This window comes from Pseudorca crassidens, chromosome 5 (genome assembly GCF_039906515.1).
Source record: "Pseudorca crassidens isolate mPseCra1 chromosome 5, mPseCra1.hap1, whole genome shotgun sequence".
In the NCBI taxonomy this organism is placed as follows: Eukaryota; Metazoa; Chordata; class Mammalia; order Artiodactyla; family Delphinidae; genus Pseudorca; species Pseudorca crassidens.
In genome coordinates, this window is record NC_090300.1 from 78,472,662 (window position 1) to 78,496,056 (window position 23,395).

At 35.3% G+C, this 23,395-nt stretch overlaps 1 protein-coding gene across 12 annotated transcripts in view; it reads left to right on the forward strand.

Annotated features, from left to right (window-relative positions):
• Positions 1–23,395, forward strand: part of LRCH3 (leucine rich repeats and calponin homology domain containing 3) — a 115,869-nt gene that overhangs the window by 72,985 nt on the left and 19,489 nt on the right. For 5 of the 12 annotated variants that reach the window (XM_067738605.1, XM_067738608.1, XM_067738610.1 and 2 more), the window contains 6 exons: positions 2,674–2,750; positions 9,201–9,252; positions 9,637–9,786; positions 13,165–13,215; positions 14,897–14,950; positions 19,637–19,708. In XM_067738605.1, coding sequence (XP_067594706.1) covers positions 2,674–2,750; positions 9,201–9,252; positions 9,637–9,786; positions 13,165–13,215; positions 14,897–14,950; positions 19,637–19,708 — 456 coding nt within the window. The remainder of the gene's footprint in view (positions 1–2,673; positions 2,751–9,200; positions 9,253–9,636; positions 9,787–13,164; positions 13,216–14,896; positions 14,951–19,636; positions 19,709–23,395) is intronic. The other 7 variants (XM_067738607.1, XM_067738612.1, XM_067738613.1 and 4 more) reach the window with 5 other exon arrangements.

Here is a 23,395-nt window from a genome sequence, read left to right on the forward strand (position 1 = left end):
ACAAATTTAATGCCTTTTCCATCCTAACTAAGCATTCATTTATCACATGCTGTGACTGTAACTTTTGCAGTTTGAGCTGCAACAGCAAAACTAGCATATAGGGCTTCCCTGGTGGTGCAGTGGTTGAGAGTCCGCCTGCCGATACAGGGGACAAGGGTTCGTGCCCCGGTCCAGGAAGATCCCACATGCCGCGGAGTGGCTGGGCCCGTGAGCCACAGCCACTGAGCCTGCGCGTCCGGAGCCTGTGCTCCGCAACGGGAGAGGCCACAACAGTGAGAGGCCCGCGTACCGCAAAACAAAACAAAAAAACAAAAACAAAACTGTACTACACTATTAATTAAAATACATTATATAAAAAAAAAACTAGCATGTATGTCTTTTTCCTTCACAATTTCACAGATAGAAGATTTCTTCTTACTATAGATCTTACCTCAGCATACAATTTCTTTTCTTTCCTTATTAATTCAAGAACTTTCACCTTTTCACTTAAAGGAGGCACTTTATGACTTCTCTTTGGCATATTCGAATTGCCAACATCACTACTTTTGCACTTGGGGCCATTATTTAGTAAAATAGGCACTGCTATACTGCGACAGTCAATCTGTTAACCAAGAGAGACTAACTGAGCCGGCTACTAACGGACTAACAGGCAGGATACTCTGGACAAAGAGACGCTTTACAGCCCAGGTGGGATGGAGCAGGACAGCTTGAGATTTCATCAGAACAGCATGCAATTTAAAACTTATGAATTGTTTATTTCTGAAGTTATCCGTTTAATATTTTTGGAACATGGTTGACTGCGGGTGACTGAAACCTCGAAAAGTGAAACCAGAAGATAAAGTGAACTACTGTAAATCAAAGTCCTGCAGCCTACAGATAGCAGTGTGTACCTATGATTAATGAAACTACTTGTGGTTCAGGCTATAAGCACTTCTGCTAGAGCAGAGGGCAACTACTTTGCAATAAAGCTTAAGTTAACAATGCACATTATAATCTAAAAGGGAATCCTTTTTCTTGTGGTCTTTCTCTTTGACCATTTTATTGTTAATTAGGCTGTGTAGATGAGGTGTTTCTACTAAAAGTGAAAATGCACGTTATGCTACTGATGAAAAATTGTAGTATCATTTCTTTAATCCATTGGCTAATTTGTAATAAGTTTTTTGATTCCATCTACCTACTATATATAGTAGTTTTTATGATTCTGTCATAAGGCTCTTTATGACTTCTGTGTCATAAGGCTTTCTAAAGTTTGGCACCTATAAAAATAAAATAAAGCAGTATTATTTTAAATGGTTTAATAACCAGTGAAGAAATACTTTTTTATATTCTTGGATACTACCTAAACATGGGTTGTTAAAAACAATTTGAGATTTTAAACACTCTGCTATTGTTTAATTTTATCATAATGCCTGTCACATACACAGTGATACTGTGATAAATAAGGTATGACTTATATTTATAGACTATGACATATTTATTTTTTAAATTAAACCAATGTTACATTCATTTTGTCATGAAAATTTCATGTACCCCTTGCAATAATTTTAGGTGATTGCAGTATTGTAAAACCAGGGTGATAAGTCACTGATGTTAACATACTAGGAGAGATTTTTGTTCACTTAAAAAGTCATATTCACTGAAATTAGAGTAATTATTCTCTCATCAAGATTCTAGAATTGTATCTCATTTAATACGATCATTATGCCCAGACTTTACGGGAGTCAGCTTTAGCCCTTTGGAGTAAGTCACCAAAGAAGATTTTCTAGTTATTTGTGATGTACCTATTCCTTGGAGATAGACTATAAATAGTTTTACATTTGATTTTTAGGGTTTTTTTTTTTTTGGATAAGTTTTTTTTTCCCCCTTCCAGAATACCCATTTTGATGATTATTTTTGGTGTTGAAGTAAGATTATATTATTTTTATAGATTCTCATTTGACAAAATAGGTGGTGTGATATCCCATGAGCCTCTACCTTTGATTTATAATTTTACTTTTCAGTATATAGTCCATATAACTTAAGCCAGTTTAATTTTCTTTGGTAATGTTTTTTGAAATGACCTTTACCCTTCAGTTTATAAATAAATTGCCACTATTTCTCTTTTAATATCATATTTTACCATAAATAGAAATTACTTTTTGCTTTATCTTGGTATTCCACCAGCATCCCCAGGACTATTTGTCTGACTAACATAAGTAACAATTTATGATGATGAAGAAGTAAAGAAATGTAATCTCCCCAGTGAACTTCCTATTACTAGAAATATTCAAGAGAGGCTGAGCAAAAGTCACGGTAGGGTTGGTAGGAATTCCTGTTCTAGATGGAAGTTTGTACTAGATGATCTCTAAGATCCTTTTCAACTTTCACATCTTATCATCTAGTAAATATTACTATGTGGTCATTATAATTCATAAAATACAGTGTGAAGAAAATCTGCTCTTTTTAAAATAAATGTTTTTGGATTGTGAACAGTTTTGTGCTTCACCAAAGCAGTAATACAGCCTATAATGCTTTTAAACATGAAAATTCACATTTGAAGTTTCTGTTAAAATATTTTTAGTGTAATATACAGATCCCTAAATGCCAAGTTGAATATGAGCTGTGTAATTACACTTTTCTGGATACATGTGGATACATGTGTTAAATTGATCTGTTTTTCTTTTTTTGGCCTAGGGTTCACCAGTAAAGCCAGTACCCATGAGGGAATTTCAAAAAACAGAAGACACGAGAAGATATTCACATCAAAACAGGTTTGAAAAACCAATTCTACTTATTTCTTTCTGTCTTAAAACTCAGTAATTAGGTAATGAAATGATTTTGGTTTTGTGTAGATCTATGTATAATGAAGATGTTTAGATACTATGTGTTTTAAATATGGTGTATTTAGAGCTAAGTGAAATATACCTTTGTGCTTATGTAATAGAAAAAGAAGTAAAATTGATTTATTCATTCTAAATTCAGATCACCTAAACCATTACCTGTATAATTATTTGATTTGAAGATACTTAATAGCAGTGAGATTTTGTAGTGATATGTCTGGATTTATGCATAAAGAGGGCTAAGTGAATTTCCAGAGTCCTGCAATTATTTTACTTAAACTTTTGATTAGAAACAGAGCCACAGACAGAGACAGCAATATATTCCTCATTCCTATCTCAATTGAAGTGATCTTTTATCTACAATTAGTGCCTTACACAATATTTCTAGACTTAGCTTGGCCATTTAGAGTACTGCTTCTTCTTTTTTTTTTCAAGAGTACTGCTTCTTATCCTTGAATTCCAAAGTTTCTTGTCATAAACTGCATGACAATAGTTGAAAAATTCCCAGCCTTTGGTTTTATTGCTTCCTTTCTGTTTTTATGAAATCTTAAAGTGGTAGACTTGATATGCCTATTCTTAAACAACAGTAAATTTACCGTGTAGATAGTGTCATACATCATTCTTTACTTACACTTGACAGGATATTGAAGTTCTTTAGGAGACTGAAATATAGATGGATAAAGAAAATGTAGGGAGAATAATGAAAGAAGTCTTATAACTTGGACTTTTTAGTCTTATTGGTTAGTTCATGGCGATTTAGTTACATTTCATATCTTTGAAATTTATCTCAAAATAGCTTTTTAGTTACCATGTGTCCTTATATTGAAAGTGTGGTCATTTGAGATTCCAGTGTCACGCAAGGACTTCTTGTTACATTTCCCTGTAGTGGGGGGACCTCAGCTTTATCTTTTGTCCTTCCTGCCTCCTGTATCCATCATAAGTAAAGCCCAAGATTCCCAGGATATGATACACCCACCCTCAAGGTGAAAGCCAGCTTTTTTTTTTTAACATCTTTATTGGAGTATAATTGCTTTACAATTTTGTGTTAGTTTCTGCTATATAACAAAGTGAATCAGTTATATATATACATATATCCCCATATACCCTCCCTCTTGCATCTCCCTGCCATTCTCCCTATCCCACCCCTCTAGGTGGTCACAAAGCAGCAAGCTGATCTCCCTGTGCTATGCAGCTGCTTCCCACTAGCTACCTGTTTTACATTTGGTAGTGTATATATGTCAGTGTCAATGCTACTCTCTCACTTTGTCCCATCTTCCCCTTCCCACCCCCCAACCCCCATGTCCTCAAGTCCATTCTCTACGTCTGCGTCTTTATTCCTGTTTTTTAGTTTTTTAAGGAACCTCCTTACTGTTCTCCATAGTGGCTGTATCAATTTACATTCCCACCAACAGTGCAAGAGGGTTCCCTTTTCTCTACACCCTGTCCAGCATTTATTGTTTGTAGTTTTTTTTTTTTAATTTATTTATTTTTGGCTGCATTGGGTCTTCGTTGCTACACGTGGGCTTTCTCTAGTTGCAGCGAGTGTGGGCTACTCTTTGTTGCAGTGTGTGGGCTTCTCATGGCAATGGCTTCTCTTGTTGCAGAGCACAGGCTATAGGCGTGCAGGCTTCAGTAGTTGTGGCACGCAGGCTCAGTAGTTGTGGCTTGCACGCTGTAGAGCACAGGCTCAGTAGTTGTGATGCACGGGCTTAGTTTCTCCGCGGCATGTGGGATCTTCCTGGACCAGGGCTCGAACCCGTGTCCCCTGCATTGGCAGGTGTATTCTTAACCACTGCACCACCAGGGAAGCCCCTGTAGTTTTTTTTGATAATGGCCATTCTGACTGGTGTGAGGTGATACCTCATTGTAGTTTTGATTTGCATTTCTCTAATGATTAGTGATGTTGAGCATCCTTTCATGTGTTTGTTGGCAACCTGTATATCTTCTTTGGAGAAATGTCTATTTAGGTCTTCCGCATATGTTTGGACTGGGCTTTTTGTTTTTATGAAATTGAGCTGTATGACCTGCTTGTATGTTTGGGAGATTAATCTTTTGTCAGTTGCTTCATTTGCAAATATTTTCTCCCATTCTGAAGGTTGTCTTTTCGTCTTGTTTGTAGTTTCCTTTGCTTTGCAAAAGGTTTTAAGTTTCATTAGGTCCCATTTGTTTATTTTTGTTTTTATTTCCATTACTCTAGGATGTGGGTCAAAAAAGATCTTGCTGTGATTTATGTCATAGAGTCTTCTGCCTATGTTTTCCTCTAAGAGTTTTATAGTGTCTGGCCTTACATTTAGGTCTTTAATCCATTTTGAGTTTATTTTTGTGTATGGTGTTAGGAAGTGTTCTAATTTCATTCTTTTACATGTAGCTGTCCAGTTTTCCCAGCACAATTTATTGAAGAGACTGTCTTTTCTCCATTGTATATTCTTTCCTCCTTTGTCAAAGATAAGGTGACCATATGTGCGTGGGTTTATCTCTCGGCCTTCTTTCCTGTTCCATTGATCTATATTTCTGTTTTTGTGCTGGTTACCATACTGTCTTAATTAATGTAGCTTTGTAGTATAGTCTGAAATCAGGGAGCCTGATTCTTCCAGCTCTGTTTTTCTTTCTTAAGATTGCTTTGGCTATTCGGGGTCTTTTGTGTTTCCATACAAATTGTAAAATTTTCTGTTCTAGTTCTGTGAAAAATGCCATTGGTAGTTTGATAGGGATTGCACTGAATCTGTAGATTGCCTTGGGTAGTATAGTCATTTTCACAGTATTGATTCTTCCAATCCAATAACATGGTATATCTCTCCAACTGTTTGTATTGTCTTTGATTTCTTTCATCAGTGTCTTATAGTTTTCTGCATACACGTCTTTTGTCTCCTTAGGTAGGTTTATTCCTAGGTATTTTACTCTTTTTGTTGCAATGGTAAATTGGAGTGTTTCCTTAGTTTCTCTTTCAGATTTTTCATTGTTAGTGTATAGGAATGCAAGAGATTTCTGTGCATTAATTTTGTATCCTGCTACTTTACCAAATTCATTGATTAGCTCTAGTAGTTTTCTGGTAGCATCTTTAGGATTCTCTATGTATAGCATCATGTCATCTGCAAAAGTGACAGTTTTACTTCTTCTTTTCTGATTTGGATTACTTTTACTTTTATTTCTTTTTCTTCTCTAATTGCCATGGCTAAAACTTCCCAAGCTATGTTGAATAATAGTGGTGAGAGTGGGCACCCTTGTCTTGTTCCTGATCTTAGAGGAAATGGTTTGTTTTTCACCATTGAGAATGATGTTGACTGTGGGTTAGTCATATATGGCCTGTATTATGTTGAGGTAGTTTCCCTCTATGCCCACCTTCTGGAGAGTTTTTATCATAAATGGGTGTTGAATTTTGTGAAAAGCTTTTTCTGCATCTGTTGAGTTTATCATATGGTTTTTATCCATCAATTTGTTAATGTGGTGTATCACATTGATTTATTTGTGTATACTGAAGAATCCTTACATTCCTGGGATAAACCCCACTTGATCATGGTGTATGATCCTTTTAATGTGCTGTTGGATTCTGTTTGCTAGTATTTTGTTGAGGATTTTTGCATCTATATTCATCAGTGTTATTGGTCTGTAATTTTCTTTTTTTGTAGTATCTTTGTCTGGTTTTGGTATCAGGGTGGTGGTGGCCTCGTAGAATGAGTCTGAGAGTGTTCTTCCCTCTGCTATATTTTGGAAGAGTTTGAGAAGGATAGGTGTTAGCTCTTCTCTAAATGTTTGATAGAATTCACCTGTGAAGCCATCTCATCCTGAGCTTTTGTTTGTTGGAAGATTTTTAATCACAGTTTCAATTTTAGTGTTTGTGATTGGTCTTTTCATATTTTCTGTTTCTTCCTGTTCAGTCTTGGAAGGTTGTACTTTTCTAAGAATTTGTCCATTTCTTCCAGGTTGTCCTATTTTTATTGGCATATAGTTGTTTGTAGTCATCTCTCATGATCCTTTGTATTTCTGCAGTGTCGTTACTTCTTTTTCATTTCTGATTCTGTTGATTGAGTCTTCCTTGTTTTCTTGATGAGTCTGTCTAATGGTTTATCAGTTTTGTTTATCTTCTCAAAGAACAGCTTTTAGTTTTATTGATCTTTGCTATTGTTTCCTTCATTTCTTTTTCATTTATTTCTGATCTGATCTTTATGATTTCTTTCCTTCTGTTAACTTTGGGTTTTTTTCGTTCTTCTTTCTCTAATTGCTTTAGGTGTAAGGTTAGTTTGTTTATTTGAGATTTTTCTTGTTTCTTGAGGTAGGATTGTATTGCTATAAACTTCCCTCTTAGAACTGCTTTTGCTGCACCCCATAGGTTTTGGGTCGTCGTGCTTTCATTGTCATTTGTTTCTAGGTATTTTTTGATTTCCTCTTTGATTTCTTCAGCGATCTCTTGGTTATTTAGTAGCATATTGTTTAGCCTCCACATGTTTGTATTTTTTACAGTTTTTTCCTGTAATTGCTATCTAGTCTCATAGCGTTGTGGTCAGATGAGATACTTGATACGATTTCTGTTTTCTTAAATTTACTGACTGAAAGCCAGCTTTTTGCTCAGTTGCCTTATATATTAGTTTTCTAGTGCTGGTATAACAAATTACCACAAATTTAGTAGCTTAAAACATACCTATTTATTATATTACAGTTGTGAGAGATAGAAGTCTGGGCAGGCTTCTCTTGTTTCTCTGCTTACGGCTTCACAAGGCCAAAGTCAAGGTTTTGGATGGCCTGGATTCTTATCTGGAGAACCCTGGAGGAGAATCCACTTCCCGGCTTATATAGGTTGCTGGCAGAATTCAGTTCCATGCAGTTATTGACTGATGCAGTTAGTGTCACACATACTGCTGGTAGGTTCAGTAAGGTGAGGGCTAAGAAATTAACTATTGGATTTGGACATGTAAAGCCTCAGACTTGAAGAGAGCAGTTTTCAGTGAAGTTGTGAGGACAGATCCAGATTGGTATGGGTTCAAAATAAAATGGGATGAAATGAAGTAGAAACAATGGATTTAACCAGCTTTTTAAAGAGGTTTTGGTATAAAAAGAGAGTAAAGAAATGGGAGTAGAAAGAAGGTGTATATTAAAAGGTTTTGCTTGAAAAACATTATTAAAACATAGTGTTCAAATCAGGGCACATAAACCCATTTGAGATGGGTTTACATGGTCCTTTCTGGGTTTTTTGGTATAGTTTATCTACAGATGGCCAATAAAAGCTATAGGAAATGTTAACAGTGAAATTAGTAGTTTGGGACAAATTTGCAGTTAATGCCAGTTATTTTTCTCCCAGACTAGTATATAGTACTGGAGTCACTCATCTCACATTAGTGGTTATATCCCAGTTAAAAGTCTTCCCTACCAACCCACTCTCCTCCTCTTATCTTGTCAGACTTGTGACTGAGGACGCACTGATTAGGAGTGCTAGGATAAAGGTTGACAAGGATTAGTAGAAAGTTAAAGAAGCTTTTCCCTAGCTTTAACGTTATTTTAAACCTTGTATAGGAAGTTATTATTAAGTAATTTATTTGGTAGTTATTTATTCTGTTCCTTTTAAAAATTATAAACATAATTTATTCTGTCAAAAGTTTTTTAATGGCTAGAAATTTTTTTTAAAAAAGAATTTTGTGAAAACTTCAAAGATTTGGAACGAATATAAGAAAAAATCGTGGCATGAAAGAGTATAGTAGAATAGCTTAAGTTTTTGGTTTCTTACATATTATATTTTTAAAATTCAGGAATTACAACAGGGAATATATATCAAAGTATAAGAGTTAGCACTGATAAAACTGAGAAGCAAGTTTTACTGTTTTTTTTTAAGCATCAAATCAGGTTTCATGTTTTTCTAAAAGATAAAAATCAACAAAATCTTTACTTTTGTTGTTAAAATTGCTCCTTCAATTAAAATGGGAGTAGGAGTGCTTTAAACGTGCAGTTACAGGTTCTGTAGTATTCCAGATTTCTGCTGATAAAATGGCTTTGTGTATAAACCATCTCCATTTACACGTATCTTGTTTCAGTCATGATAGTAAAGAAGATTGTAGTACTTAGTGTGCTGTAAAGAAACGATATTGTTTGAGAAGTGATCTCAAATAACCGTATTGTCAGCACTGACTGACATAGACAGTTGTTAGCTATCTGTAGCTTCATCAGTGATATCATCACGTGAAATGTGAGTTGGAGACATCAGGTGTTCCTGTAGCTTAATTTAGTGACTTGGGCTCAAGTTTACAAAATGCAGTTGGTCTTTCAGTGCTGACCAGACAGTTTGCCTGCTGATTAATAGAAAGCTGCATTAACAATAAAATTCCACTTGTCTTTTATCTATCTGTCTGTCTTATCAAAGAGTTTTTTCTTTCCTTTTTTTCTTTTTTGGGTCAGGGTTCCAGCTGAGCCATCTTCCCTCTTATCACTATCACCAAGTCATAATCAGGTAAAAACATTTTTTTCAGTTTTAGTTTGTGGGGTTTTTTAAATTAAGATGGTTTTCTTCTTTTATAATACTTAAATTACAGTTAATTGCCAAATATCTGTAAATTTCATTACCTGTCTCTTCAGTCTACAGTTAATATAATATGTGCAACTTATGCTGGTAACAGTGTGTTTAGACACCAGACAGAACATAAGTCTTTATAATACATGTAAGAACACAGTGCAAAGATGGGAAAAGATTAGCAATAAACACATCTGAAGAAATGCTTGGTGACTGCAAAGTAACAGTTGCTTGGGTCAACAGTAGTTTCCCAAATTGATAAAGAATATTGGTAAGTTGATCTTTATCGCTACTTGCATATGCAAAATGATACTTTTGTTCTAGTTTTCACATGCAGACTTGGAACTTCATCGGAGAAGAGAACAATTAATAGAACGTACTCGGAGAGAGGCACAACTTGCTGCCCTACAGTATGAGGAAGAGAAAATAAGGACCAGGCAGATTCAAAGAGATGCTGTCCTGGACTTTGTCAAGGTGAGCCCTTTGGATTCATTGAATGATATTCCTAACGTTTCTTAGAAGTAAGTGCTTATTTGCTTTCCTGAGGATGTCAGATTTTATTGTCTTAATAAAAAAAAAAGAGTTGATATCTTAATTATATGAATTCTCGAGTAAATAGTATAACTGTCTCCTGCTTGTGATTAGATTAATTGTCCTCATATGTAGATAGGCTTGAGGACAATCAGAAGTGATTGATCTTGCTTTTAGGACAGTGATAGTCTCTACTCTTAACTACCTATCTGTCATTAGACATATCACTTTACTATCCAGCTGCCATTTCCTAAATCTCTAGTGTATCAGGAAAGTGAAAATGCTTTATGTAAACTGTAAAGTGCCATGCAAATATAAACTATTGTTATCTGAACCTATCACTGACTTCCTTACCTCTAGGGAATACCAAAAATTTGCAAGGCTCACAGGTTTAATACTTCAGTCATCTTTGATTCTTTACTTTCTGTTTTCTCCACATCTACTCAATTAACAACCCCTGTTAACACTTCTTTTTTTAATCAGCCTCTGTAGTTGCCTCTAAACCTGGTTCAATTTTTTGCCTGTGTTACTTGTCTTTTTGTTCTGAAATCACCTTGGGAATTTTTTCTTTATAGTTAAATAATTATTTATATTTTTGCTTGTTTAATATCTGTCTCTCCCAGGAATTATCTGGTGGTCCAATGGTTAGGACTCCACGTTCTCACTGCGAAGGGCCTGGGTTTGATCGCTGGTCGGGGAACTAAAATCCCACAAGCCACGTGGTGTGGCCAAAAACATACACACACACGCACGCGCCCGCGCGCACGCACACACACACACACACACACACGACATATCTGTCTCTCCCATTTATCCGTAAACTCCATGAAGACAGGGACCATGTCTGTCATGTTTATTCACTGCTATATCGCTAGATTTAAGCAGGTCTTAGCCCCTAGTAAAGCTCAATAAATATTTTTTAAATGAATGATTGAACAAATGAATCACTCATCTTCTAGCTGCTTTCTCTCTTGTTTCATAACTCTAGCCAAAGTATATCTTCTTTAAGTACCATACACATAATAAATTCTCTTATATTTTTTCAAATGTATCAAGCCTGTGATGATGATCTCTGATGCTCAGGGAGGATAACAATTTTCCTAAGGTTAAATACTCAGCTAGTAAGTGGCAGAGCAAAGATTCTAATCAAGACAGGCTGAACAGAAAATGGAAATAAAGCTGATGGAAAATAAACAGTTTCTTTAAAAAAAAAAAGTCTAGATGGTAACTAGACTTATCATGGTGATCACCTTGTAATATATAGAAATATCAAATCACTGTCTTTTGCACCAGGAACTAACATAGTGTTGTAGGTCAGTTATACTTCAAAAACAAACAAACAGACAAGCTAATAGAAAAAGAGGTCAGAATTGTGGTTACCAGAGACAGGGCATGGGGGAAGGAGAATTGGCTGAAGGTGGCCAAAAGGTACAAACTTCCAGTTATAAGATAAATAAGAGTTAGGGATGCAATGTACAAAATATATGTTAAATGTGAAAGTTGTTAAGAGAGAAAATCCTAAGAGTTCGCATCATTTCATCATTTTTTTTCTTTTTCTTTTGTTATCTTTATGAGATGGTGGATGTTCACTAAACTTATTGTGGTAATCATTTCATCATGTATGTAAGTCAGATCATTATGCTATTACACCTTAAACTTATACAGTGCTGTATGTCAATTACATTTCAATAAAACTGGAAAGAAAAAAAAAAAAAGGACAGGCTGGCTCCAAACCCTGGTCTATGACCAGAATGCTATACTGACTCTCAGTAAACGATAATGGCTAACACATACTATGTCCTAAGTGTTGTTCTATACATTTTACATAAATTAACTCATTTAGCTTGCCTTCTGTAGAAGTCATATAACTAGTAAGAGATAATTACATTGTAGATAGCCTTGATTAAATGTCAAATTAGAGTTTGATCTTGAATAATTAGGCAGAAAAGAACAATTTTAGTTCTTAAGCAGGAGAAAAGACAGGGAAGGTACTTCTGAAAAACTAATCTACTCATGTTAGAATATGTTAGAACGAGATGAGGAAAGAAGGAAAATGAAATAGAGAGTAATTGCAATAATTAGATTAGGGTACAAAATGAAGGCATAAGACTAGATGATTTCTAATTTTCCTAAGGAAAGGCAGTGTCGTCCTGTGGTAAGGGCTTAGAATCGGAAATATCTGAATTTGAATCCAGCTTTGCTACTTGGTATGTGCTTGACTTTTGGAAAGTTACTGAGCCATTCTGTGCCTTTATTTTCTTCATATGTTTAATGTTTAACTATTAAGTATTAATTATTTCAGAATTATTATGGCTTCACCTATTTACTAGTATGGTGTATGCTGCACCCCCTACTACCACAAAGGGTTTTATAAATTAACTATAAGAGAGATTTCAAGAGAAGCATCATTATGTCTTACATAGATGTGTAGTGAATGTTAAATAAATCACTGAAAATGAGTGAAAAAAAAAGGTTCCAAAGCAAGGGTTTGAGGCTAAAAGAATGGTTTTAATGGGAGTTAGCTTTGTGGAAAGAATGTTGGATTTGGGTTCAGAAGGCATAGGTGCAGATCTCAATTATGCTACTTACTAACTTTGTAACCTTGCACATATCATATAACCTCTCTATCCTCAAGTTTCTCATCTTTAAAAGAATATGATTATGATGTTTGTTTATCTCACAGAGTAAGAAGAATCACTTGAGATACTGTGTATAAGAACACATTGTAAAACACTCACTATACAGATACTGTGATATTATTAATTGACATAATAACAGAAATTAGCAAATTGGGGAGAAATACCCAGTTAGTATGGGAAATTGAGGGGTTTTTTTGGTTACGTTGAACAGGAGATGACAGTGGGGTTTCTAAGTAGAGAGGGTCCACAGGCATTTGAAAATGCGAGCCTGGAATTTGGCTGATAGGAGAGAGCTAAAGCTGTTAGCATTAGAGTGGTATTTGAAGCCATTAAAGAAAGAGGATGATTTCATTGAGAGAATTTAGTGAGAGATTACCTCTCTATGAATGTGTTTATATCCATGTACATATAAAAAACATAGTTTTTTAAAATTTCTGTTTCTATAGATGCTTATAGACACAGGAAAATACTGTTTGTCAGCTTATTTTTGCTTTTCCTCATTTAAATTGTAAGCTATTTAAGGGAAAGGGCAGCGTCTTCTAACCAGTAGATCTAGAAAAACACCATACGCGAGAGATACAGAGATTAATGTGAGTGATCATTTTAGTAAATAGCGTTTTTCATTCCCAGTGTTCTAGATTCTGACCAGCTTCCCTTTTTTGGGGGGTGTGGGGTTATATAGCAAAAAGCGTCACAAAGTCCACAAAAACAACACTCCCCCTTAGACGGTGAGGTAAGTTTATATAATCACCTTTCTTTGGAACTTTTTATTATTGCAATGAAAATGAAATGTTTTGCATGTGATTATCATATGTTTTCAGTGATCAAAATGTTGCCATTTTCTTTTTTCCCCTCACAAAATTCTTACTAGGGAGAAAAAGACACAGGCCAGGAAGTTTATCAGAATCTATAGATTGGGGTTTTTTAAATCTATACACATCCGTCTGGAGATTATTTCCCTCCTCCCATCCCCAGCAGAGTTACCATCTCCCTCATCCATTTTCAGAGCTACTGTGTAATGAGAGATGGTCCTGAGAGCTGTATCTGGCACACGTGAATGGTGTCGGTATTAAACAAAAAACTCTACATAGTATTTCAGCTTCAGTGCTCATTTCCTAAGTGTGTATATTATTGATTATACTTTGTACACATTAGTTTTATAATATTAAATAGTACATTTTCGTTTCAAAGTAACATGTAACATGTAAGATTAATTATTAACCTTTTAAAAATCTATGCACCTAGATTCTGTATTATAATGATGTCCTATGCAAAAAGAAAAAAATAAACTAGATTGTAAATTTTATTGTTTTAACATGTGTGCACGTTTAGTGACATTTACATTTTGAAATAAAATTTATGATTCATTATTTTTTTAAAAATCTGTGTACCTAATTTTGACCTGTTAAAATGAAGCTTATTACTAAATGAATATTTTATTGTACTTGGCTTTTTCATTAGCTATTTTCCCTTATCTTTGCCTTCTTATTTTTTCAATTTATGATCATTACTTCCTTAAAAAATGCATAAAGGCATTATTTCATGTGAGTGTTGACTTTGATTTTTGTAAAATAAGTTATTTGAAAACCTAATACATGGGGCTTTACAAGCATCAATCTTCAGCACAATGTTTTCAAAGCACAAGTGTTTCTGGAATGGTAAGATGTATTGTTTGAAATGTTTTAAATTATCCATTATAAAGTTTTTTTTAATCTTATTGGACATATAATAACTATTTTTGGTTATTTATTTGAGAGCTTATGCATTGGTGTAGTACCTGAAAGATTCACTCAAGCACTTTCCAGTTGTCTTTTCTTCACATGGTAATAACTCTGTACAAACCTTTGGCAGTCAAAGTTTGATAAGTTAATACACTCTTTCTTTTTTACCCAACATTTCCTTACTGGTCATTCTGGAGTAATTCATTATCTGAAAACTAAAGCTCCTCAGGAAAATAACATGTATAGTTTTAAAATTTCCAGTTGTACCCTTGTTTTGTCTGAGAAAGGTAATGAAGAGATGCCTAGACTAGAAATCATGACTCTTGGGTTTATTGTTTTAAATTTGTCACTGGCTCACTAAATGACCACAAATTCTTTATGTTACTGCTACATCTTCAGCTTTCTCTTCTCAGAACAGAGAATAATTCCTATTCCCCTCCTTGCTTTAGAAAGTTTTTATGCAATAAGATCATATTTGCAGTTGTTTAAGTTCTTTGGGAGAAAATCGTTACTCAGAAACAACTTATTAGCTATTTTAATGCATGAACTCTGAATGATTGTGAATGTGGTCCTGTATGTCAGCATCTTCACAAGTATGTGTTAATATGTCTCTTTGCTTGTGTATTTGTGAAACTCGTCATGTGTGTGCATAGCTTGTTTTTGACATTGCTTCATTTTTCTCCACCTCTCCAGTGTCCCTTCCCATCCAGAAGGTCTCAGCACACTGATGATAGTGCCTTGTTAGTGGTAAGAACCTTGCACAAAATGGAATTTTACATTGCTTTGTCTAGAGATTTGGGGAATAGCTACTGTACTTTTCATTCTGAATTGATCTAAATACCATAAAACATGATGAGCATCATTACTAAATGCTTTACAAATAGCTAGAACTGTCTCCCTACATTACTTTTAATGATTTACCCAGTGTTCCAAGTGTTCTGCAGATGTGATTCAAATATCTTTGTTAGTGTTTCCAAAAGTAAAACATTTGCATTGAGAACCATATTGGCTTTGTATGTGTGTTTGGAGGAGAGGGAATAATATATTCGTTTTTGAAATGTTTCTAATTCCAGGTGAACTTTATTAATCACTGTTTTGTCTTATAAGTCACCTGTATGATGAATGGTTCCCTTACTTCATGATGCTAATTATACAAATGTATATTTGGCATCCTATTTTATTATCTGTTTTAACCTACTGAAAATCCCAGACTTTGAGATCTCAAGATTATCCCTCCATACCCATTTTATATCTTAAACTCAGGGAAACATTAACTTGGAATGCTGTCTACTGATCTTTTTTTTTTTTTTTTTTGCGCGGGCCTCTCACTGTTGTGGCCTCTCCCGCTGCGGAGCAGAGGCTCCGGACGCGCAGGCTCAGCGGCCACGGCTCACAGGCCCAGCCACTCTGCGGCATGTGGGATCTTCCCGGACCAGGGCACGAACCCGTGTCCCCTGCATCGGCAGGCAGACTCTCAACCACTGCACCACCAAGGAAGCCCCACTACTGATCATTTTTAATATTGGTTTACTTTTTTTTTTAATTTTGTATTTGATTTTATTGGACACATGCAAATTTAGAAGATACATTAAAACACACTGGTTTACTTTTATTGCCTGTTTCATCAGCTGAAAATGAGTATAACTTCAGAGCTTTATTGAGAGTCTTACTTTGTCAGCTTTGCAGGAGAATTCTAACCATGTACATAATTGCTTTTCCCATCATGTTTTATGTTATTTTTTTCACCATAGTATTGAAGACTAGCAATTCAAAAGCCTATTGTCTGTAGCAATTCCTGTCTTAGGAGCTAGTAACTGCCGCCATTGTGCATACTACTGCATGAACTGCATACTTGAGCATGAGATTTCTATTACATAAACTTTCATTGTCAGAATTTCTGTGTTCTGTAATCATCATTTCCTTTAAGATGGCTATAGCACATTTTAACTGGCAGTCTTATAAAGAAATAAGCCTCTGGAGTTTTAGTCAAAGTTAATTGGCATGAGAAGCAAATAACAATTTAATGTAGAAAAATATTGAGAGCCTATGGTGATCCAGACACTTTACCAGAATTATCTCATTCACTCCTCACAGCAGCCTTAAGAGTTAAGGTTAAACTTATCACCATTTTACAAATGATTACTGAGGCACCAAATGTTTTGTCCAGAATGTGACTTCTCCAAGGTCACAGCTAGTAAGTACAAGGCTGGGTTCAAATCTAGATCCAAGTGACTTGAGAACGTGCATGAACACTGTGCTATATTGCCTCCTGTACTGTAATTGAAAATACTTTGAAACACTTTAGGAAACTGAAGATGAGATTTAATAACACATATAGTAAGTGCTGAATGCCCAGGCGTTTTTGTCAAGGAAAAAGTGGAATTTGGAAAAACAATAAAATCCCCTTAGCGTGAAATTTGTAATTTCAGCCATTTTCAAAATACATACACTTATATTTTACTTAACAGTATTCATGTCTGGCCTAAATTAGATGGCCTTTAAAAACAAGAACCATGTCTCACATATTTTTGCCTGCCAAATAGTGTCCAACATGTATTACAAAAATAGTCATTTTTTAAATCATACCTCTGATCTTCTCAAAACTACTTTTCAGTGGCTTCATATAGTAGAATAAAGTCCATATACTTTTTTTTCTAGATGTATTATTTATTTTATTTATTTTTTTGGCTGCGTCAGGTGTTAGTTGCAGCATGTGAGCTTCTCTCTAGTTGTGGCGTGAGCGTTTTCTCTAGTTGTGGTGCGCAGACTCCAGAGCACATGGGCTCTGTAGTTGTGGTGCACAGGTTCCAGAGCCTGTGGACTCTGTGGTTTGCAGCACACAGGCTCTCTTGTTGAGGTGCGTGAGCTCAGTAGCTGTGGCGTGCAGATTTAGTTGCCCTGCGGCATGTGGGATCTTAGTTCCCCGACCAGGGATTGAACTAGTGTCCCCTGCACTGGAAGGCAGATTCTTTACCACTGGACCACCAGGGAAGTTCCAAAATCCATATACTTCTTAACACAGCCTACAAACCCTTTAGAGTAGGTTCCAAACTTCTTAACATGGCCCATAAGCTCCTGTGTACTCTGGGTACTATGTATCTCTCATCTCTGGGGTCATGCTATATCAGCATTTTTTCAGCTCTGAAAATATGGCAAGCCCTTTCCCACCTCAGGATCTTTGCAAATGCTCCTCCCTCTGCATGCAATGCCTCTCATTCCCTGCATATACCCGTTGGTTAATTCCTACTGATCTATCTGGTATCAACTTAAATATCACACCCTTAAAATGGCTTTTCTGCAACACCCCTACCCCCAAATCAAATTTGTCTCCACTGTTCTTTTTTTTTCTTCATAGCACTTTTAGGTGGGTGTTTATTGTTTTGTATCTCCCCCTCTCCCCCACCCCCAATAGACTACTAGACCGTAAGCTTCATGGGCACAGGGATATTCTCTGTTGCACTTACCTATGTATACTCAATCCCTACCATAATTCCTGGGATATATTAGTTGCTTAATAAATAATTCCTGAGAGTGAATAATTCCTGATGTATTCTGTACATCTAATAATTGCTCATTAGGGGAGTTCCCTGGTGGTCTAGTGGTTAGGATTCGGCGTTTTCACTGCAGTGGCCCCAGTTCAATCCCTGGTTGGGGAGCTGAGATCCCACAAGCTGTATGGTGTGGCCAAAATAAAAAAATAAAAAATAAAATCACAATCAGAAAAAAAAATCTCAAAAAAAATTGTTTCAAGATAAGTTCTGATGATATAGCAAGTAAATGTTGGATTTGATTTAAAGACCTTGAAATATGGGATTTGAAATAACTGTTGGTAATGTTTAATATCAGTTACACTAACATTCTCTTAGGATTGCCCTTCAGGCTTCTGTTGCTTTCATATATGTCCCACATGTATCTACATCCCATCTCTAGACACTAGAAAGGCTCATTTCACTTCCTCTTCCTTCCATCCTTTTTTCCTTCTTTGCCAGCATAGTGGCTTTTAGCCTTTTTTTTTTTTTTTTTTTGCGGTACGTGGGCCTCTCACTGTTGTGGCCTCTCCCGTTGCGGAGCACAGGTTCCGGGCGCGCAGGCTCAGTGGCCATGGCTCACAGGCCCAGCCGCTTCGCGGCATGTGGTATCCTCCCACACCGGGGCACGAACCCGTGTCCCCTGCATCGGCAGGTGGACTCTCAACCACTGCGCCACCAGGGAAGCCCTAGCCTTTTTATATTTGAGATTGACTGTAATTCAAGTCCATTTGATCGTAAGGAGGCCCAGGAAATCTAAACAGGTGAAGGCATATACAATGTAAGACTGCTGTCACAGCCTTGTTCTTTGGTACATTTCTTTCCTCACTTTCTTCTGCCTTAAGATAATGTTGCAGTGTGTGTTACATGCTTTGTTTTGCACACACGAAAAAGACATTGCTATCTATCAACTCATTAAAAATATAGTTGTATTTATCATATTGACCATCCTACTCACCTTTTCCTAAACACCACATGTGTTCTTGTTCATTTATCCCATGATTCAGATATTTGTGATTGTAGTTTAAATTTTTAAAAATTATTTAACTTATAAAGACTTTAATATCTTTAAGCCTTTGGCATTTTTAATAGATACAATCTTACTCAACGCCCTTTGTGAAAGTTCTGTCTTCTCTGATTTCCACTCCCCACCAAATGAAAAAATTGTCATGTTTTGAGCAGCTTTTATCTGTAATAAAAATTCTGTACAATGGATTCTAACACTTACTGTCTCTAATTGTATCTCTAATATATCTAACTAGTTTTATGTAGGCTGGTGAAAGGATAAAGGATTCAAAGAAAAGGAAAATTGTACTTAACTTCTCAGAGGTCATTTGGACTTTTACAGAAGCAGAAATGAAATGCTGGTTCATCCTTAAGGTGTGATGCAAAATCCTCATGTCCTGGCTTCTCACATCAGAGCCATTAAACTGAATTATAATAAATCTAATTTGGATTAATATTGAAAAGATGTTGCTCTTATTTATGCCAATTCTGATCAGTTAAAATGAGCTCTTTGACTGGATTTGTTTCCCCTGTCATAGGAACAGCACAGGACTCATTTGTTTCTAAGGCTATTTTGCTAAAAAAAATTTGATGTACTCAGTTTTATTTCTATATAAAATCATGTTTAATAAGTCATGCCTTTCATTTCTTGATTAATGTGGTATGAGGTATTGAAATAATTTGAATTAAACAGGTGGAAAACTGTGTTTAATAAATTATAGGGTTTTTCCCCCCAACTATTCTCTTTCTGCCCAATCAATATCTTAGTAAACCATTTGAAAGTTTGTCAGTGACCTTTCCTTTGCTAATTTTACTGACAAGATCTGCCTGCCTGCCTGTCTGACGTTTTGCTAACATAAATGCTGCCTTCTGTTTCTTCTCTTTCTCTTTTGCCATTTAGTCGCTGTCAGGTGTGAATCAAGTGGGCTGTGCTGCTACCCTGCCTCATTCTTCTGCCTTCAGGCCTCTTAAGGTATATCTTGTTATTGTAATTTACCAGGAACTTTGAGGAGGGGATTTGCCCGGGAGATCTTAAATTTCCCAATGGATTGGTCTAACAACAGTCTGAAATCTAGAATTGTATGAAATATAACTAAGCTTATGAAGCTAAGTTTAACATTAATTTCACTTGAAATTTTTTGGAACTTTTATTATGCCAGAAACATAGAGCCTTTGTTAATTCTTTATATTGAGATTTTTGTTTGAAATGTCCTTCTAATTTTCTTATCAAAGGGTTGGGGTTTTTTTGTCATGAGTTACTATGTTACTTTGGTTAATATATGATATTGAGTTAACTCTGTTGTCTAATGTGCATGCAAAATAATTTGAGTATCAGTCCCCCAAAGTGTCACTGCCAAAACCCTATTACAGTAGAGGTCAGCAAGCTATGGTCCCTAGGCCACCTGTTTCTGTAAATAGTTTTAGTGACATACAGCCACGCCCATTTGTCTATGGCTGCTTTTGCACTTAAAAGCAGAGTAGGAATAGTTACAATGGAGATCACATGGCCTGGAAGTCTAAATTAAAAACCTGTGGTATTTTATTTTTTAAAGACCTCTAGGGATGGTAATTCCATACTTATTATCATATGATACCTAAGAAATGATTCATAATCCTGACTGTCAACAAGGTCCTCTCCTTGTCTAACTTATATCTGTCCTCCTGTGGTTTACACCTATTTCTTCTTTTCTTTCCAGAGTGGAGATTTTCTAGTTACTTAGCAGTCCTTATGTGGAGAATCTTTATATTTGAAAACTGTTATGATGCCACCCGTGTCTTCTCCGTAAATAAGCTTTGGCCCTTTTATGTGCCTTTCCTAGCCTGTTTGTCCTTATGAACTTTCACAAGTTCTCTGCCCTCCATTTTGGCTTCACAGTTCCCAACTAGAAATATATCCCTCATTAGAGCCCACGTAGTACTGAGCATGAAACAAGGGTTATTCACGTCTTATGCTGAGCATTAGGTTGGCTTTTTCCATTTTGGTATTCATTTTGCTGTGTATCCATTGTAATTCTCAGATGTTTTAGTTATATTCCTAAATGATAATTAATTTCTAAACTTTGTATCTTTTGTTTTCCTAAATATTTAATTTTGCTTTTCGAACATTTAAAATTTTCTGATTTCCCGGAATATTTTCAAATTCTTGCATCATGTCCTTCTAAATGCTGACTCCAACTTTATAACATCTGTAAACCTGATAAACCTTCTCTCTGGTTATTATTGAAGCTACACATACCTGGATGACACCTGATAAAACTTTATAATTCTCTTCTATATTAACCTTTTGCTAGCCTTTCTCAGCTAGGTTCGTTATTTGAACTACAAAGAAAATTATTTGAGGGACTGTTATCAAAATTTTTTCAAGGAAGGTATATAACTAGTACCATTCTAGGTATATAGGAGAAAAGTTAATTCGTTACACTCAATGGATACCTTAGGGCATTGGGGCTTATCCTCCCCTAGAATTTTAGTTGAGTAAGGCCAAATCTGAATGTGCCAGAAGTTGTGTAATGTCTAACATTCTTCCTGTCAGACCTGCTGCACTGTCAAATGATTAGTTTAAAAATATTTATTCTTTATTTTTTGGTATCTCAGTTACTCTGCAGCAGGTATATACTATATTTAGGCATGATTTTATTTCTTTTGTTGCTTAACTAGGCACTAAAAGTTGACTTTGTATCAGTTTCCATTTTTTGCTCTCCAGTTCTCCAAAAGTTCTCAGATATACCAGTCAATGGCCTCAGCGTGATTTGAACTAATTATTTCAGTATCCTAGAATGTAAGCAGTTAGATTTATAGTTTGAATAAAAATATATTTTTAAAATCACCATTTTGTAAGTCCCCTGTTTTCTGGCTTTGTTTTTCATTACACCCAACTGTATGTTATCTTTTGGTATTTCTGGAGGTAGAGAACATTTGCTGCCATTCAGTAGAATGTGTTTCAGCTCTTCCTTCTAATCTAATAGAGTTGTCTAATAACTTTATTGTTTATTCCTAAATATGTTAAAGTTTCTAGTCTATCTCACTGTAATAGGCCTTTTTAAATTTAAAATTTTTTTCCTCTGTATCTGGAATAATCTCTACTTTTTATGTTTTTCTGTTTGTACCATTGGTCCTAGCTTTCTCCTTCTACCTCATCTTCCTTGAAAATAAGGATAGTATTTTGTTTCCTTAAAAAGATATCCAGCTTTTGCCTCATTGGCCCATTTATTCCTTTTACTAGTGCCTGTTGTTCTTATTTTAAATTAAGTTTGTTATTTAAATTTTCATTTCTTCTCAGCATCCTAAACTTAGTTTATTGGCATCTTTAAACTTGATGAACATGTTGTCTTTTTCACTAATGAAGATGTAATACATTGCTTCACTCAGGAGCGCAGCTTACTTTTTAAGTCTTAATTCTCGGTCTAAGAGTATCAAACCAAGGAAACATTACCACAGAATTGTCTTTCAGATCAGTCCAAGAATTTTCTCAACAGCATGGCTTCTGTTTATTTACTTATTTATAGCAGTTAAAATTTCCTGTCATCATTAATCTCACCTGACCCAACTCCAGCTTCAGATAAAAGATTTCTGAAAATATTGAAAACCAAAAGGGAGAAAAAAACATGGGAGTGTGTATGTGTGTGTGTACTTGTGTGTGTGTTTTAAAGTCATTCTGTTCAAAAATGTGTCTCAGTTATCATAAATTATTGAGTACAACTCAATGGTTATTGAATATAACTAGCTATCAAGGCCTGAAAACCTGTTGTTATTCTAGCTTTTCTTGATTCTACTCCTCTGCCAAGTCTTCAATATTTTTAACCCAGCTAACCAACGCTTCCTCTTAAATTAGCTTAACTCTGTTCCCTTTTTTTAGGTACACTCTATACCAGTTGAGCTAGTTCTTCCTCCTTCTTTACAGTTCCTTCGGTCAATAAATTAAAAACATCTTGGATTCAAATACTAGTCTCGAAATACAACTATCATCTTTAAATACCTCATTTCCTAACTGAAATGAAGAAACCTTCATCACTCTTTCTTAAAACATTACTCAAGGAGGGGGGTAGGAATACTTTAGAAAGTATGTCAGAAAAATACTATTATAAAATAAAATTTTATTCTCTTCTATACATTCCCCAATAAAATTTTCTGCCTTAGGATGATTTCATTTTTCACAGTCATAGGAAAGGCCTGTTATATAATAGGACTATCTTTAGAGAATGCATTACATAGATCTTATATTCTCTAGAACTAAATAAAGTTTGGCCTTGGGGGGGTGGTGGGATGAATTGGGAGATTGGGATTGACATATATACACTATTGATACTATGTATAAAATAGATAACTAATGAGAACCTACTGTATAGCACAGGGAACTCTACTCAATGCTTTGTGGTGACCTAAATGAGAAGGAAATCCAAAAAAGAGGGGATATATGTATACATATAGTTGATTTACTTTGCTGTACAGTAGAAACTAACACGACATTGTAAAGTAACTGTACTCCAATAAAAATTAATTTAAAAAAAACTTTGGCCTTAAAAAATATTCAGAATTATTATACAAATTCTCATTTCTAGACTTAATTTTGGAGGAGAGTTGCATGTTTTTTTTCTTTTATTGATATAATCCCAAATGTGGAAAGATGTACTTTCCATAAATGTGGAAAGTACCTCTTCTT